Genomic DNA, 18,384 nt, shown 5'->3' on the forward strand with positions numbered 1-18,384 from the left:
ACCAAGTCCTGGAAGTGCTGCCTCTAAGATACATCTTGGGCCAGGCCACTTCCCGTCACCTCCATGGCCACCATCCCGGCCATGCCACCATCATCCTGGCATCAGCCCCAGCCTCGACCCGACACAGCAGCCTGAGAGCTTTTAAGATATAAATCACATCACGCCCCTCCCCCGCAGACCATGCTCCCAGGTTTTCCAATGGCACTCAGATTAAATCCTAATTCTCGCACAGACTGATAGCCATTCTCTGGGATTGGGGTCCCGCCCACATTTCTTCACTCTGCTTCACTATTGGCGCACGCCCCTGGGCAGCAAGGACCCCGGGCCTTGGTGTTAGCCACTGTTTCTCTGCCTGGGTGTTTCTACCCTGGGTCACGGTGTGGCTGCCTCTCTTCACACAGGACAATCGTCCCTGCGGAGGCCTCTCCTGAGCCCCAGGCTAAGGCAGGCCTTCTTGGGTTCTCACCTTCAGCACTGGCCACCACCAGTGACGTGTCCCTGCTGACCACTCGCCTGTCTCTCTCACTTCTGTATATTCCCAGTGGCCGGCACAGTGCCCGACACACAGTAGGCACCAAGCAAATGTGTGCTGATGAGTGGAAAGGGACCGTCTCAGCTCAGGCTGCTAGGACGAAACACCACAGACTCACGCGGTGGCTTCAACAGCAGACATGCATTTCTCACCATTCTGGAGGCTGGGAAATCTAAGGTCAGATGAGGGCCTCTTCCTGGCTGGTGGACGGCGCCTTCTGGCTACGGATTGAATTCACGGGGCCTTTCCTCACCTCAGTCCGTGTGGCAGAGAGATCTAGTTCTTCCTCTTCTCGTTACACCACTAATCCCTCATAAGGGTCCCCGCTTCATGACCTAGACTAAACCTAATGACCTTCCCAAGGCTCCACCTCCACACACCATCACATTGGGACTGGGCTTCAACATATACATTTGAGGGGGACACAAACATTCAGCCCATAACGAAGACCAACGATAACGCCCAAGCCTGCTTTACTAAAAAGAATCAGGTGAGCTGGAGAAAACCCAAGCAGCTGGAGGACCAAGAGAACCTCTTGGCCTCTCCATCCCGCTCTCAGCTCTGGAAAGGGCAGCTGTGCCGTGTCATATCTGGACAGGGTTGTGCTGGCGCCCCTGCCCGAGGGGCTGGAAGTGGGCACACGCATCCTTACCAGGCCGGCACTGGCAAGAGCTCAGCTGAGTCCTGGTCCCATTCGATAAAGCCACACATCTCGGCAGGCCTTCGGGCACGATGGACATACCTCATGTTCCCTTCTGCTCAGGAATCAGGTCTCGCTCCACTTTCCTGGCTCAGTCCCTCGCCGGCTGACTCTCAGGGCTTTCCCACCGCCCTTCACGCCCGGAACTCCCTCTGGCTCTGTTCCTTCCAATGGGCATGGAATGCTTAGCAAGACCCACCTTCCTTCCCATGAGACTCAGAGCCAGCCGGGTGCCAAGGTTATCGGCTCCGCTATTCTCCTCGCTGCTACTAAGGGTTACAAAGGATGATGGGGTACACTGCAGACATGAGGGGATTCGCGGGCTGCTTCCAAATGAGAGGACTGGCTTCTAATAAGAACTCACGTGTGAAAACGTATGATGTCATGGAAGTTTCCCAAGAATGTTCAGAAGCCTAGCACATTAAACAAACTGTCCTAGAGGGAAAAGGGTGAGGTGTAGTTAAAAAATCTCAGCAGGTAGAATTTCCTCTCAGGGTTTCCTAAGTCTCTGCGTATCTGGTGCTCACTGCTCCCCAATAATGAAAGCTCAGGCGGCGGCAGCAGCATCTGCAGGTGCCTGGGTCCTGCTGCCAGCTTCACGTATCACGAGTCAAGTGCGTCGGCCTCCGCTCCTTGTTCAGTGCTCTGGGCGGGGCCCCTGGCTTGGAAGGAGATTGATCCTTCAATCGAAGCCATGTCAGCTGGTGTCCTCAGCTTGAGCCCCTTACCTAATAATGACAACCAAGGACCTGCTGGGTTTCTCAGACCTTTACATGGATCACCACAAATCCTTTTAACAGCTGTGGCCAGTCCCATTTACAGATGAGCAAACTGAGGCTTCAGAGGGGTGATCACCTGCCCAAGATAATCCAAATGGCAGAGCTGGTAATCACCCCAGGTAATGAGTCCCATCTCTCCTCTGGCTTTGCAGGCAATGTTGCTAATGGTCGGGATGCCTGGCAGTGTGTGTGTGTGTGTGTGTGTGTGTGTGTGTGTGTGGTGGGGGGTGCCTGAAGCCAACCATGAGCTCCCTTCCTGACCAGAGTTCCCCCAGCCTCCCAAGCCCAGCTCCAATGCTTCCTGCAGGACCTGGGAGCATGGAGCCCTGTCCCTTCCCATCCCACACACAGGAGCTCCAGACTCTGAAGTGCAGCCCAACAATCCTACCACAGCCCCCACGCTCCATCTCCGCACACTCTTCTTCTGCAGCCATGGCCCCCGAAGAACCAGGACCCTGAGCTTGTGGCTGGGGGTAATGGGGAGGTTTTACGTGGGAACCACCTGAGGGCAGGTCAGCTGTTCTGAGACAAGCAAGCTGTGCTTCCCACAGGCAGGGCTCTGCTGCCTGCTCCTGGATGTGGCTGGCGGAACGGAAACAGAACCAGCTCAGAGCCACTTAACAGGGGCTTGCCCACGACTCCAGCCTGGAGGCAGGATGGTTCTTGTTTTCTTTTCTCCCAGGCACAGGCCAAGGAAGTACACAGGCCAAGCCATGCCTGCAGCCTGTTCCTCCAGGAGCCAGATTGGTGCTCTCAGGACAGGACAGAGCCCAGGGGGGGCTTCTGATCGCTGGATCAGAGACCCTCCTGGCTTTCAGGCAAGCGCATAACAGGACAGCAGCCCACCACAGAGGCGCCTGTGCCCAAGTCAGAAAGAGGAAGGTGGCCTACACTTCTCTCCCAGCTGTGAGGACAAAAGCAGCCACCCTCTCCATGCCCCACCTCCCACCCCTGGCCCCAGGGCTGCCCACAACCAGGCCACAACAGTAGCCAAGTCTGCTGCCAGCTCCAACCTTCCAGCACAGTGGCCCCAAGGGGCTGACCTAGCCCCAAACTGGCCTGCCGTCAGTCAAGCTGGTTCCATTCTGCAGGCTGCCCCAGGCCCCAGCTCCAAATGTCAGCCTACGTGTGTCTCTTCTCCTCAAAGGGTGCGTTTAGTTGTGGGGATGGTGAAGCAGTTGGCCCAGGACAAAGCACCTCAAGGGCTCCAGGCCTGACACGGCCCACGACTCTTCACACACTTGTTGAGTACTGACCCTGAACAGGCTATCTCCGAAAGTAGTCGTCCCAGTGGTATTCCAAAACCCCCCCCCCCCGCCTCCCCCCATCCTGGTCACTTGTTGCTGCCTCTCTCCCAAGTGCAATCAGCTGTGAGAGGCAGGGTCCGGGAAGGGGGGCCCAGCTTTCCAGCCGGTGGAGGCCCACCTAGGTGTCCCTTTGATGTCAGAACACAGACCCGGCGGCGTGTACTGTAGGTGAAACAGAAAGGGGTGGGTTGTGAGCTAACTCGAGAATCTTCTGGGGCACCCTGCTCCTTGCTGCAGTCATCCTGGCAGGCCTTCCTCTGTCCAACTGCGCCAGCCTCCTGGACGCCTCACAGGCATGGCCACTAGAGGGCGCGATCTCCCATCTGAACTCCCCACAGAGCTGTCCCCATCCATCCTCTTGGGCCAGGGCTACAACCTCTCAGGACTTTTCTGGGGGGCAGTAATGAAGTAGGCCCGCAGATTTTCTGCCCTGAAGGTATTTCCAATCCGGTAGGTGAGGGAGACAGATCCTAGACCAACAAGGAGTGCTGACCCAGCCTCTGCAGGGCAGCCTGGCACCCCCAGAGGTGGGCGGGGTGTGCCCAGCAGGGGTTGACAGAATAGGAGAGCCAGCCTACTCCCAGTGGCCGCCCTCAGACTCCCCTGAGAAGACGCCATGAACACAACTGCCCTTTGCAGTTTTCCTCCCCCGAAGACCTGCAGTCTGGGGGTCCTGCCTTCTTCTCCATGGCGATCTCCCCCAAATCACTCTAGTCCCTCTTCACTTGAGGAAGTCTGGAGAGTTCTCCCTCCTCCCCTCCCATCACACCTCCAGTGAGCTCAGGGGTAGCCACAGGGCCTGCCGGTAGCGTTTATTGAGTGCCTGCTATTTGTGGGGTGGGGGTGGGGAGACAGATTGGGGCATCCCAGGCAGAGAGGCGTGGTTGGGGTGGGGGTGGGGTGGGGGGCTGCTGGTGGCCGCCCAGCGCTATTCGGCTGTCGTGGGGCCGCGGCAGAAGTTCCGATTATAGAAGTGGTGGTTGTCCCTGGTCAGGGCCGTGCCCAGCTGGGCCCAGAAGCTGCCCTGGCCGCTGGGCTGGTGGGGCCAGAAGAGGACGCTTTGGCGGCAGAGGCGCTGGCGCAGCCGCACGTAGCGGGAGCGGTGGGCGCTGGGGCTCAGGATCACTAGCACCACGACGTCCTTACGGTCCTCCAGCAGGCGCTGTTGGGCCAGCAGGAAGCTGGCACGCAGGAGGCCGCTGACCCGGTCCGTGTGGGCCAGCACAAACAGCGTCTTGCGGCTGCTGTAGATAGAATCCCACAGGTTCTCAAAGAGACTCTTGCCAGGTAGCCAGTCCCGCTCCTCCAGACACAGGCGGAGCGCCCGGCGCCCACGGCGCTCCTCCAGCTGCACCCGCAGCTCGTTGTACACCCAGTCATCCACTGCGCCGTGCGCCTTGTCGAAGACCACAAAGGCATCGTAGGACAGGGCATCTGCACCCCGCTGGCGTCCCCACCGGGGCAGCCAGGCCAGGCCCAGGTGGAAGCAATACCAGAGGTCCCAGCCACAGAGGTGGTGCAGCGTGGGCACCGCCAGACCCAGGGCCACAGCCAGCACCGAGATGCCGAAACAGACCCAGGCGAGGCCCTCGTCCAGGCAGAGGCGCAGGTCCTGGGCAAAGATGCTGCGGCCCAGGAGCTGGCCTGGACTGCCACACCTGACGCGGCTGGACAGTCCAGGCACGGCAGCCTGCACCTCCAGCAGGAAGTCCACGAAGGCCTCCCCACAGGCGCAGTGCAGAGGGTTGGCGCTCACATCTAGGACTTTCAGGGTGGCCACTTGGAAGGTTCCAAACCAAGAGGGCTCCACCGTCTTGAGGGCATTGGCGCTGAGGTTGAGCACTCGCAGCTTCGTGGCCTGAGCGAAGAAGCCAGAGGCCACAGAGCTGATGCTGTTGTCGCTGAGGTCCAGCCTCTGCAGCCTGGTGCCAACAGGGAGGCTGCCGTTGGCCAGGGCCTTCAGCAGGTTTCCCGCCAGGTCCAGGGCTTCCAGCTTGGGCAGGATGCTCAGGGTGCTCCAGTTGAAGAAGGCCAGGTAGTTGTCACGGAGACGCAGCATCTGCAGGCTCTTGGGGAGGTTGTCGAGAGTGCGTGGCAGGAGGGCGTGCAGGTGGTTCCGGGACAGGTCCAGGCGGACCAGGTGTGTCAGGCCTTGGAAAAAGTGGAGGTAGAGGTCCCCCTCATTCCACATGCGATTCAGGTCGTTGCCACTGAAGTCCAGGGCCAACAGCGAGGTGCTGCAGAGCTTCTGGGACACGCGGCTGTGGATGGAGTTGTGTGCTAGGCTGAGGTAGCGCAGGGAGGGCAGCTGGGCCACGAAGCTGAGGTTGTGGCCCACGCCCTGCATGCTGAAGGCCTGGCTGTTGTCGCTGAGGTCCAGGGCCTGCAGACGCGGCAGCTCCGTGAACGAGCGCCCGTGGTACAGGTCCAGCTTGTTGTGGGACAGGTCCAGCACCTGCAGGCTGGTCAGCGGCACGAACTCCGAGCCATTGACCGCCTGCGAGATGCTGTTGTGACTCAGACGCAGGCACTGGAGGCGCGAGAGCCCGGCGAACATCTGTGGCCGGACGGTCACCAGGTTGTTCCGGGACAGGTCCAAGGTGAACTTGAGGGTCTTGCAGCTTGGCATGAAGTCATCGGGGCTGGGAGGTTCCAGGGGGGCAGCAGCAAGGCCCCTGAATGGCAGCCGGCCCACCTCCCCAGCATTGGTCTCCCCCTTGGTGGCCGCCAGCCCCTCTGGGGCCCCGCTGATGCGGTTGTTGGACAGGTCCACGTGGCACAGGCTGGGGAATGCCCTAAAGATGCTGAGGTTGGCCCGGTTGATGAAGTTCATCTGGAGACGCAGATTTTGGAGCGCAGGTAGGCCAGTCAGCGGCCGGAGTGTGTCCTCGTTGAGCGAGCGGAAGAAGATGCCGTTCATGTTCAGCTCCTGCAGGGAGAGCAGGCTCGCGAAGGAGGGTGCCAGCGACAGGTGGGCGTAGGACACCCCCTTGTGGTAGTTGAAGGACAGGTTGAGCTTGCGCAGCTGGGTCAGGCCCTTGAAGGCTGTAGTTTTGGTGATGCAGTCATACAGGAAGTTCTCACTCAGGTCCAACACCGAGAGGTTGCCCAGGCCACGGAACCAGTTGGTGTTCAGGCAGTAGAGAGAACTGTCTTTCAACACCAGGCCTTCCAGGTGGCTCAGGTGGCGGAAGGTGTCTTGGTGCAGCTTCGGGAAGCCCTTCGGGCACTCGATGCAGGGGTTGCGGGCGTGGTCGCAGCGGCGGCAGTTCCCACCCACATCAAGCACCCGCAGGGCTGTGAGATTGGCCAGGTCCTTGGGCCCCAGGGACACAATGCGGTTGTAGGACAATAGCAGGTTCTCCAGGCTGGGGGGAAGGCTGCGGGGCACCTCCGTGAGGTTGTTGTACTTGAGTGACAGATGGGTGAGGTTGCCCAGGCTAAGGAGGGCGCCCGGGGCCACCTGCGGGACCTGGCCGCAGGGGTTCTTGTAGTAGCAGTTGCCATCCATGTACAGGTGTCTCAGGGCATGCAGGCCCTTGAAGGTGGTATGATCGAGTTCCAGGATGTTCGTGCGGCTCAGGGACAGGTACCTGAGGGAGTTGGGCAGGGCGGGCACAGCCGTGATGTTATTGTAGCTGAGGTTCAGCACCTCCAAGGTGGGCACGACCAGGAAGGTGTTGGGCTCGATGGTCATGTGGCAGCTCCAGTGCAGGGCGCTGAGGCTGCTCGGTGGGCAGTTCCACTTGAGGTCGAGATGCTGCAAGCTGGACAGGTGGACAAAGTCGGAGTTGTGCAGATGGTGGATGCGGTTGGAGCGCAGGGACAGGCTGGTGATGTTGCCACGGGGCGCGGCCGCTGAGAAGTGGGGCACAGACTTCAAGAACAGCCATTCACAGTTGACCCGGCTGGGGGCCTGAAACTCACAGGGCAGGAAGGCAGGCAGGGTGCCCTGGGCCAAGGCCACAGCCAGCATGGCAGCCTGCACCAGGAGAGACCAGGGGAGCAGGGCACCGCGGCAAGGGCCCTGTGGGGGTGGGGCAGTGAGTGTGCAGCCCTAGCTTCACCTCGCCCGCCTAGCTTCAGGGAGTCCCCCACCAAGCCCTCCCCAGGGAGGTCCCTGCCTCTCTGTCCAGCCCCCATCCCACCTCCAACGCTCGTGGGGAGCCTGGACTTGGGTCTCAGACCGACCTTTGACTCAGAATTGCTTCTGAGACCTGGAATCCAGGCTCATGACCTAGAGCTGTCACTCAGTACCAAACCCTGGTTGGACAAGAGAGCCAGGCAGGTGGTCACCAGGCCCACCAGGCTCTCCCTGACCTCCCCCTCCCCTGCCTCAGAGGCCACTGGGCATCGGGCTGCCTGCCCTCCACCAGCCTCTCCCCATCCCCTCCCCTCTCCCTTTGGAATTAGGGTCCCCTGCTGGGGTCCAGGCTGGGTATCAACCAGGGCCCCGGCTAGGGTGGGCACTTCACTCAGCCCAAGAGCACTCGCCCTGCTGTGGGCCGGGACGGGTAGAAGGGAGGGGTGGGCAGCAAAGGGTCAGGCAGAGCCCAGGCCGGGGCGCCCAGCCTTGCCTGCAGCCCCAGCGCCACCACTGAGCCCAGCCCTGGGCCTCAGCCCCCTGATCCCTGCAACGGGTTTGGGCCACATGCTCAAAGAAGGGCTTCTGCTCTGATGGCTTCAGGGTTCAGGGAGTGTCCCCCGGGCCATGTGGGCAACAGCCCCTTTCACTATTGTCTGCAGCCTCCAAGCCCGCCTTTCTCCGACGGTTCCCCAGGCTGTCCCCTTCCCTGGGGGGCTGAGGGCTGCTGTCCTACCATGACAGGGAGCGAGGCCTTCTCCAGAGGGTCTTCCTTGGTGCTCCCGTCTCTCCTGCTGCGAAGCTCAGAAAGCAGAGGAAGTAAGACTTTCACAACCTAGTAGCCCTCTCTCCCACTTGCCCATGCCTGGGAGGTTGGGGGGGGGCACCCAATGAGTCACAGATCATTTGCATAGTCGGAGGCCCCCTGGCTCCTTCCTCTTTCGCTCCCTCTCCCCCTCGCCCACAGCCTGTCCTCACAATGCGTCACTCCTGGGCCTCGCACCTGTCCTCTGGGAAGACGGCCTGGAGCCCAGCCTAAGCTCAGTGAGAAAATGGAATCAGGGGCAGTGCCAGACCTGGAGGGCATGTCGACACCCGTGCCAGCCTCTTTCACCCTCATGCCTAGGTCCCCTCAGCCCAGGGGAGCAGGTCCACAGGCAGCATGCTCAGCCGGTGGCTCCCGCACCTGCCCCTTTCTGGCCCTGTGGCCATGTCCCCAGAGCTCTGGGGGCCCTGGTGTAGCCAGAGGCGGGCAGCATTGGCCTCACCCTGACTGCACCTGCTGCTACCACAGCCTGTCGCTTCCTCCAGGAGCAGGGCCTCCCTTTCTGCATTCCCAGTGCGCCTGGTGCTGGTCAGAGCACAGACCGCTTGGTGAGCCAGCTGGGGCCTCTGCTCACCCTCCCCAGCTGGCTCTTCCCATGCGCCTCAGGCCCGAAGCCTCAGGGTGACCCAGGACGCTCAGCAAGTCCCGTTATCTGCACCTTCAGACTCGGCTCAGAATCTGCCCGTCACCCACCACCTTCACGTCCACCAGCCTGATCTGAGCCGCCACCATGTCTGGTCTAGACCAGCGCTGTGGCCACCTCCTCCCGGGTTGCCCTGCTTCTGTTCTCATGCCCTACGGCCTAGTCACATTCGGCTCCTAAGCCACATGAGGTCCCTCTGCCTAGACCCCTCCGTGGCCCTTGTCAGAGTCAAGGCCACAGTCCACATAATAGCCAACAAGGTCCCATGGCATCCGCCCTCGCATTGCCTCCCTGACCAGTCTCCAGCCACACTGGGCTCCTTGCTGTGGCTTGAACACATCTGCTGTGCGTTCTCCTGTCCCAGGGCCTTTGAACGTACCGTTCACTCTGCCTGGAAGCTCCTCTCTCAGACTCCCATGGTGCCTCCATCACCTCTTTCATGTCTTTGCTCACATGGCACCCTCTCAATGAGGCCTTCCCTGGCCTTCTTATAAACCTCCCACCACAGGTCTGACACTTCTGAGCCCCCTTTCCTGCTGTTTTTGTCATAAGAGTTTTTACCTGCTAATACACCATATCATTGATTTTTCATGGTTTGTCATATATTAATTGCCCTGCTGGAATGTCAGCTTCTTGAAGGCAAGGATCTTTTCTGTCTGTATCCCTAGGGCCTAGAACAGTGCCCCGCACATAGTAGTTTGCTGTATCCATGGCTCTCTAAGCACTCAGCTCTGGGCGGGCACAGAAAGAGTGCCTTTGAGTGATGGTTGAATGAATAAATGGATGGATGATGGATGGATGGATGGATGGGTGGGTGGATGGACTGACAGGGCGTCTGCTGGGAGTGGGCAGGGCTGGACATCTGGGTGGGTGTCATGGCAGGCAGGCTCCAAGCTGCCAGGCACCCAGCTGGCTCACAGGCCCAGGGGGCTGAGCAGCCTGGGGACAATGGCATGGTCTTCCTGTCCACCTGGGAACCTCCTTCTCTGGGTCTAGCTCTCCTCCCTACAATTCTCGGGGCTTCAGCAGGCCCTCAGAAAGGCCCCAAGGATGGGACACTGCCTTGAGCCCAAGCCCAGGACACGCTCACAATAGAAAGGACAGTGCCCATGTAGCAGCTGAACCCCATAGATCCCACATGTCCCCACCCCTGCACACCTCCCTCCTGGATGGGAGGGGCCTTCCACCCACCCATCAGAGGCATAGACGGAAGCTCAGGCTCCCGGAACTGCTGGGACCCAGACACCCAGGTCCTCTCCACCGCCCCAGCAGCCACCCTGCCTGCCTAGGGGTCAGGAACACAGGTACCAAGAGGGCTGGTAAGCTGGCAGAGAAGTCTGCACACGCACACACGGACTGGACACACCAAGATTTCAGATGTCCACAGACACACCCGCCATGCCTCAGCCCCACAGAGGCCAGGAAACCCAGTGGTCAGAGCTTCCTCAGTGTGGCAGGCCGAAGGCTGTCCCCAAGGAGACCCACGTCCTAATCCCCAGGCCTGTGAATGTGATCTCACACTATAAAAGGGGCTGCTTTCCCCAGTAGCCTAATGGATAAGGCATTGGCCTCCTAAAAGGGGCTGCTTTGCAGGCAGAATTAAGGATTTTGGAAAGAGAGAGTATCCCACGTTACCAGGGAGAGGGGAGGTGACTACAATTACAAGTGTCCTTACAAGACAGGCAGACAGAGATGTGACTACAGAACGAGACCCCGTGACCATGGGAGCAGAGGAAGTAGAATCAGAATTAGAAGATGCTATGCATCTGGCTTTGAAGATGGAGGAAGTGGCCACGAGCCAGGAATCAGGGGGCCTCTGGCCGCTGGAAAGGCCAGGAAACAGATGCTGCCCTGGGCTCCAGAAGGAGCCAGCCCTGCCCGTGCCTTGGTTTTCGTCCTGCAAGATTCATTTCAGACATTAAGAACTGAAAGACAACAACGTCGTGTTGTTTAAAGCCAGAGTTTGGGGAACTTAGTTATAGCAGCCATAGGAAACGAACACACCCAGATCCTCATGGCCATCTCTTGGGCCGAGCTCTCATCAGCACAGGGACCTGTCTGAGGCTGTGCCCTCGCACACATGGGCACAGACTCACCCAGACACCTGTTGCCAGGGGTGCTGGGGCTCCATCCCACAGGCCGACAGGCCCTTCTGAGTTAGGAACGGGCAATTACATGCACAGGGCCTCCCCGTGCCCAGGTCAGAGGTGGTCCCTCAAGGCCAGACTCAGGGGTTGATTTAAAAATACTTTATTCTTTAAAAAATACAGCATTCAACCATTTTGTCTTGCAGTGACACTATGCCCCAGCCCTGACCGAGCCCACCCCCTTGTGGCCAAAAGCTTCTGGGCTGTGCTGGGGCGCTAGTCTCAGTTCCCTTGGGGGCCCAGGTGCATGCCAGGCCCCCCTTCCAGCCCCTTGAGACAGCCAGGCAGGGTCCCCAGACACTCTGGGCACACAGATGAGAGGCAGGGAGAGCAATGGCCGAGGGTCACAAATGCCAGCCCAGTGGCCCTCAGAAGCTGCAAGAGTATTCAGTCACCAGCCTTCGTGCCCCACAGGAGGCAGCGATGCCCTGGAGCCCAGGCTGGGAAGGAGGAAGGTGACAAGGAGCGGTGAGGCAGCCGGCGCGGCGCAGGTCCAGCCTCCTAGCTGTCGTCCCCATTCTCGCCGGGGCCGCGGATGAGGCGCTTGTGGCCCCGCTTGCCCCCGGGGCCCTTGGGCTTGGCGAAGGCCTGCTTGAAGGCATGCTGCTTGGGGTGCACTTCGTCATACAGGAACTCGGCCGTCAGCTCTGCCCCGTCGCCAATCTCGATCTGCGTGGGGCGAGACAATGGTCACCCCACCGGTGGAAGGCACAGGCACGCACCACCCTTGCTCTCTCACACCACAGCTTGGGGTTTCCTGCCAGATCCCCGTCTGGAACGCCACCTCCGGGACACAGAGCCTGGGGCCTGCTGCCCTGCACACCTTGCTCACCTGTCTTCCAGACCCGGGCACCAGGGCTAGGGCTTGTCCAGGCCACCGGTCAGCAGGGCAGCCTGGCACAAGGCATGTTATCCCTTGGGCCTCAGTTTCCCAATCTATCCAGCAGGCAACAGTGACCCCTGCTCTGCCAGTGTCTCGGAACTCCAATGCCCCATATGGAAGGGGGGGATGATGGCCCTGGGGAATGGGCACCCACCTTCTTGGAGATCTCCAGCTGGAAGTCCTGCTCCACGGAGTCGAGGAGACGGCTCTTACAGCTGGAGTAAAGCATGCGTTCCTTGATGCTGCACTTGTAGCCTGGCATCGAGTAGATGAACACTGGTGGGGGGGGGGACGGGGCAGTGAGCGAGGCAGGCCTGGGGGACGCACTGGCCCCCCCCCACCACAGGCCCACCGCTGGAGGCCAGCCCTGCTCCTGCCCGGGCATAGGGGCCCTGCTGTGGCCACTCACCCACAGACTCGAGGCGGTCACCCTCATGAGAGTGCTTATAGAGGAAGAAGTGGTAGCGGGCGGCTTCTCGGGGCACCCGTGAGGGCAGTTGGGCCACGTCCGTGGGCTCCGTGTGCACCAGCTCAATCGTCTCCCGCTCCAGGTCCAGCTTCTGCCGAGGGGCAGGAGGATGTGAGGGTGCTGGACAAGGGAGAGCGCAGGCCTACCCACCACATGAGAATTCCCCGAGGTGGGTGGGCTGGCAGGCAGGAGCCTGCATGTGATTACCCTCTGCCGGGACACCCCTCCCCAGCAGCCACCCGCCATGGAGGTCCCTCTGCAGAGGCCACTCCTGGACCGAGCCCTATCTGCCCCTTTGAAAGCTCTGCTGGACAAGGCAGTCCCACCAAGGGTGGTGGACAGGACAGTGGAAAGGGCCTGGATTGCAGGGAGGCCCCACAATTGGGCTGGCTCATCCTCAGAGGCGAGGCCTTTAGGGGACTATGTCTTGGAAAGGAAGGGCCATTCTGCTTGAAAGGGGGCAGCCTGGACCACTGGGGCAGAGGGATGATCAGGGGGGGCTGCAGAGGGAGCCTGGGACAGGAGGGGGCTCAGGCCTGCATGAACCCAGGCGTGGGTGTATGTATGCAGTGTGGCGGGCAGAATGAGGGACAGTGTCACAGGTGTCCCTGCATACGAGCAGGGACAGGGCAGGGAAGCAGGGTGCATTCACGATATAGGGCAGCTGCACCAGAAATGGCGACAGGTAGGGACGGGAGAAGGTGAGCTGGGCAGTGTGTTCCCACCAGTACACAGGTGAGCTGCACTGAGCAGGCTGGGGGGAAGGTGTGCGCGTTTGCGTATGTGTATGAGCAGGCAGGGGTGGGCACAATGGGGCCCTGTGGGTGCCTGGGTGGGGAGTGCACCCACCAGCTGGATGTAGTTGATGGTCTTCTGCTTGAGCTGCTGGAGTGCCCGCTGGGCCTCAGGCTGCAGGGGGAAGGCGAGGCCCTGCAGCGTCTGGTGCTTGCTCTCCACGCTGATCTCTGTCTTTACCTGAGGCAGGTGAACAGTGAACGAGGCCCTCACCTGCCCCAACCAGACGTAGCCCACCCACCACCCAGAGAGCACAGGCTCAGCCCTCTGGGCCTGACATGACCCCGAGGGCCCGGGGCTGGGATTCCGCACACCCTGTCTGTGCACCCACCTCATTGATCCGGATCTGCTGAAGCTCTCTCTCGGCCGAGGTCAGTGGGGCGGGCGCTGCACAGGATGACAGGTGCTTCTGGTATCCGGCAAAGGAGAGGTCGTCCTGGCCAGGGGACGCAGAGGCATGAATGGGCACCTCGGAGTGGGCTGCCAGAGCCACTGAGCACCCCGGCCTGCTGCCCCGTGGACCCCCCCAGCCCTCCCCACTCATCTCCAAGCGTGGTGCCTGCTTGCTCTGCGACCCTGAATCATATCCCATCCTCTGTGGGCCCTGGACTGGGGACACTACCTTCACAGTTCCAAAGAGCTCGTCCTTGACGTGGCCGCCCCCAAACTCCTTCTTCACCGTGGCCCGTGTGGCTGCGTAGAGCATCTTCAGTCGCACCTGAAGGACAGGGGGCCAAGCCGTGAGGGTGGGGGCCTGGTCACCTCACTGCCCTAGAGGGCACAGCATGGAGGCGAGGAGGGAGCGGGGAGGCTCGGACAGAAGGGGGCGCCCTCGCCCAGCCCAACCTCTGCCTCCCAGCGCCAGGTTGCTGTGGCCACAGGGCTCCAGGAGACCCAGGACCTTGTCCCCTCTCAGACTGTCACCCCGCAGGCTCCCCGGGGCAGAGCCCTGCTGTCTCGCCCAGACTCCCACTTCCCCCTATGCTGGGACTGGGCAGGGGGCCCTAGGACTCACGGGGGAATTATCAGGCGACCAGGCGAGGAAGAGCCACTCGAAGCCCTGGGTGTTCTTGGAATCCAGGCGGTACAGCAGGTAGCAGGGCTGCTGGGCATCCAGCAGCGGCAGCACGGCCCTGTCATAGTCCTGGTCCCAGCTGCCCACCGGCTCCCGCGAGGCACCCAGCACGAGCTGCTCTGGGGGCAGAGGCCGGGTGAGCCAAGAAGTAGCCATGTCCTACACTCCCCTCTGGATGTGACTCAGACCTGCTGGCCACCCCACCCAACCTCCCCTGGAGCCCCCAAGTCCCTGAAGGACGAGGCTGTGTGACTGCATCAGTGAGCGAGTGAGTGAGTGAGTGAGTGAATGAATGAATGAGTGAGTGAATGAATGAAGGCACAAAGCTGCCAGCTAGAGGCTGCTCCCTGTGCACATGCACAGAAACTGTCGTGAGAACGTGCTCACAGATGACCCGACACAATCATACAAGACATACAGATGTGTGCCCACAGCCACCAACAATGCAGCCTCCTCACATAGCCACACACGGGGGTGCTCGCTCAGACCCCACCCCACCAGCACAGCTGCTCAGCGCACAGCCCCACTGTGCCGCCTCCGGCTCCTCTCCCCCTCGGCCTGGGGCTCTAGCAGAACCCCTAGCATGGCCTGCTCAGAACAAATGTTCTGAGGGAGGCAGGGGTCACAGCCTCAGGCCATGGGGACCTGCAGAAGCAAACGTATGTGGGAAAGGGAGACAGGGGCTCCCACCAAATACTGTGTCAACAGGGATCCTGCTGCCACCCACCAGCTGTGGCCCCCTTCCCCCAAAAGTAACAAATCAAAAGTAGCCAACTCCTCGATGCCTGGGGCCGACAGGCCTGCCACCTCCATGCCTGCTACTGTGGCAACACTTGACCTATCAGCCCAGAGGGCCTTAGCTGGGCACCAAACAGCAGCCCAGCTGTGCAACTGGGGCAAGGGGACAATCACCCCCTGGCCAGGGGGTCCTGGCACCTGGACCACTAGGCCCTCCTGACGGGGGCAAGGGGCCCCAACATGTCAGATCCAGCAGTCCAGCCACCTCTCTGCAGGCCTCGACCTCCTCACCTACCCTCCCAGAACTCAGCTGGGATCAGGGCTGAAAACCAGCAGTCACAGGCTGGGTCCGCCCCATAGGACTGTCGACATTGTTTAATTTGTTGCCATCATTTCAAATTGGGAAGTTCTACACAGGGAGTGGAATTCATGGCTTCGCTAAAAACATCAGGAGTTTGTCCACTCTCAGTTGGAGATGGGCAGTGGCTGCCCATCAGGGGACCCGGACCCTCCTGGGCACTCCCAGCTGCCCTGACAACTGTAAGCAGGTCTGAGACAGGTAAGAGCTCACCTAGAGAGCCCTCCTGCTCAGTGACGTCCTGTCTGGGGGGCGGCAGGAAGGGCTGAGGACTAGAGTCCATGAGTCTGTCTCTTCAAGGGGCCTGCCACCCCACGAAGCCTTTACTCATGACTCACCACAATGACCCCAACCCAGCCTCTGAAGGCATCTGAATTTGGAGACCCTGGGCAAGGCCCAGCACAGCTCTGGCCCTAAGACCTGGAGTGAATTCTGGGTCTGGGAAGACCCTGCTTTGAGTCAATTCAATGTGTGAAAAGTCATCTGGGCACCAAACCCATTTGGGGAGCCAGCCCCCTGAAGGGCCCAAGAAGGACCTGTGAGGGGCCCAACCCCAGTCCCAAAGTCTGTCCTCCTCCAGAGACAGCCCCTCAGCACAGAGGAAGGGCGGAGTCCTCTACTCTGCCCCCCCCCTTCCTCCATCCCCAAGCCTCAATCTAATCCTCTCTCTCCAAACCCTCCCCACTTCAGGCCTCAGCTCAAGCTCTCCCACCACCCCCACCGTCTGCCCCTCCCCCTGCATAAGCCCCAGGTCTCCAAGGTCCAGGCCGAGGCCAGCCAAGCCTGGAATTCACTCATCTTGCTGTCAAAGGGAGTTGGACACCAGTCCCTTGGCTCCGTTCTGGGGGCGCTTCCCAAGGGCAGGGTCCCGGCTTCTCCTTAGGACCCCCCCGGGCCAGCAGCCAACCACAGACGGAGGGGAGTGGCACTGGCCACATGGGGCAGTGCCCGGCGTCGCTTATCTTCTGCCCCACTTCCCAGCCCTTCCCATACCTACATGGCCTCCGGGGGGGCTGGGCAGTTCCCCAGGGTCGGCTCTCCTTGCTATCCCCCCAGTTTCCTGTTCTCTGTAACAGGGGCAAGGATCAGGCTTCCTACAAGGCACCTCCCATTTCCAGATGGGGAAACTGAGGTCCCGAGGGTCTGGAGGCCAACGTCCCCCACCTCCCAGAGAAGCAGCGGGGCTCAGCACCCCACCTACGCTCTAGCTCGTAGTGGGCACTCACCATCCTCAATGGCGACTTTGATGAGCCGAACAGAGCCAGCCCGGGCCTTGGCAAAGAATTCCTTCAGCTCCTCAGTGGCTATAAGAACAAGAAACATGGTCGGGGATGAGCCGGCAGAGCGAGTAAGGCGGCAGGGAAATGTTCAGGGCCTGCTCCGTCCTGTGGGGTCCTAGTGGCTTAGCTGCGAGCCGGGTTAAATACGGCCCCCCATGTGACTGGGAATCTGAGATGACCGCTGAACACAAGCTCCCAAATTTAGCCAGCAGAGGTGGCAGGCGGTGGCCTGCTGGCTGGGGTAGCTCTGGTGACAGGGCGGTGGGAATGGGACAGCCCACTGGAGGATGGGGCGGGCTCTGCGGCCCGTCAGGCCAACCAGAGTGAATGGCCCCAGGATGGCCCATCGCCGAGCTGGCCTGGGACCGCTCTGCACTGTCATAACCACAGACAGAAACACATGAACAAATGCCCCTGATGTGCACTGACCCCTATGCCCATTAACACACACATACACACGCGCATGCGCTGAGTGTTGCATGTGCCAACAAACAGGTACATACTCAGCCTCACATGTGTGAACGCATCAACACGTGTGGGTGACAGAGAGAGCGGTATGAATGCAAACACCCTCGTCCACGAGCACGCACTCAGCTGGTGTAACAAACGGACACACGCATTTAGACATGCACACACACAGCCGGACACAGTGCCCAGGGTGCTTATACACACGCGGACAGGCAAATGCAGAACGTGGTGAAGACATGTCTGCAAAGGATGTATAAAGTATGCACAGAAACACACAGGCATGCACTGACACGTGCATGCAACTTAGCTCCAGCCCCCCAGCCAGGCTGCCTAACCCTGAGAGGCCCTGAGGGGCCAGCTCAGCCCTGGCCCAGCCCTGTCAGGGGGTGACAAGCTCCCAACCCCTAGGCAGTCAGGAAGGCTTCCTGGAGGAGGAACGACTCTCAGGAACTCCCCTAAACAGATCCTGTCTTGGTCCTTGGGCCACAGAGCTCAAACGTGACAGCTAACGACCAAGGACCCAATTGCAAAGGTAAGGGTCACGGTCAGCGCTAGGGACCCATAGGAAGACACACCCACCGTGGTTCAGACAGAGAAACCAAGGTCCAAGTGGGGAAGGACCCACAAGGGCCTCTGGGTTCACAAGGCTGGCCAGCATGACCTTGAGGCTGCCCAGGGGTCAGGAGAATTCTGCAGGAACACAGCTGGAGGGCTGAGGTCAGAGAATATTTATAGGGCTGAGGCTGGGTAGCTCGGGTTGCGGGGGGCTTTAGGAAAACAAACTCTGGTCATGTCCTCAGGTGCCCCTCACGTGGGGTGACCTGAGCTGGAGACCGCCGGCTGTGCACCACCCTCCAAGACTGCTGGGTAGGCAGGGTCCCAGCTGAGTCCACAGTCCTTGGGGCTCAGAGCAACATGGCATGGAGACAGGGCCCCACTATCCATCCACCTACAGAACCCAGGCAGGTCCCTGATGGAGACCTGGCCTCTGGGACTCCACCTTTCCCGTAGCTGTGTGTGACCCCTGGCCTCCATGAACCTCAAATTCATCTATAATGTGCATCTCATGCTTCCAAACTGCGGAGGGCTGTGGTCAGGAGGAAGGAGAAAGCGCTGGGTAATGGGGCCTCGACTAAGAACATATTCTTACTGTAGTGACAGGAGGACAGGCTGTGCGGAGCTGTCCCTTCCACCTGCTCAGACCTTTTGGGAGGGAAGGCTGAGAAGCTCCCCCAGAGAAGCTGACACACCCCTTCTAGTATTACCAGGGCAGTGACACTCCAGAAGGGGAAGAGACAAC

At 60.4% G+C, this 18,384-nt stretch overlaps 1 protein-coding gene across 3 annotated transcripts in view; it reads right to left on the reverse strand.

Moving 5' to 3' along the window:
• Window positions 1-4,114: 4,114 nt before the first annotated feature.
• The window catches only part of LOC109375839 (twinfilin-2), a 17,768-nt gene continuing 3,498 nt past the window's right edge, over window positions 4,115-18,384 (reverse strand). Inside the window, exons 2-9 of one of the 3 annotated variants that reach the window (XM_019631352.1) lie at window positions 16,563-16,640; window positions 14,181-14,359; window positions 13,788-13,883; window positions 13,497-13,601; window positions 13,220-13,345; window positions 12,311-12,461; window positions 12,056-12,177; window positions 4,191-7,345 (exon numbers count right to left, since the gene is read on the reverse strand). In XM_019631352.1, coding sequence (XP_019486897.1) covers window positions 4,247-7,345; window positions 12,056-12,177; window positions 12,311-12,461; window positions 13,220-13,345; window positions 13,497-13,601; window positions 13,788-13,883; window positions 14,181-14,359; window positions 16,563-16,640 — 3,956 coding nt within the window. In that variant the 3' untranslated portion in view covers window positions 4,191-4,246. Of the gene's footprint in view, window positions 7,346-8,138; window positions 8,198-11,105; window positions 11,688-12,055; window positions 12,178-12,310; window positions 12,462-13,219; window positions 13,346-13,496; window positions 13,602-13,787; window positions 13,884-14,180; window positions 14,360-16,562; window positions 16,641-18,384 lie in introns of those variants that run through there. The other 2 variants (XM_019631351.1, XM_019631350.1) reach the window with 2 other exon arrangements.

Source organism: Hipposideros armiger, unplaced genomic scaffold (assembly GCF_001890085.2).
Source record: "Hipposideros armiger isolate ML-2016 unplaced genomic scaffold, ASM189008v1 scaffold_990, whole genome shotgun sequence".
Taxonomy (NCBI): domain Eukaryota; kingdom Metazoa; phylum Chordata; class Mammalia; order Chiroptera; family Hipposideridae; genus Hipposideros; species Hipposideros armiger.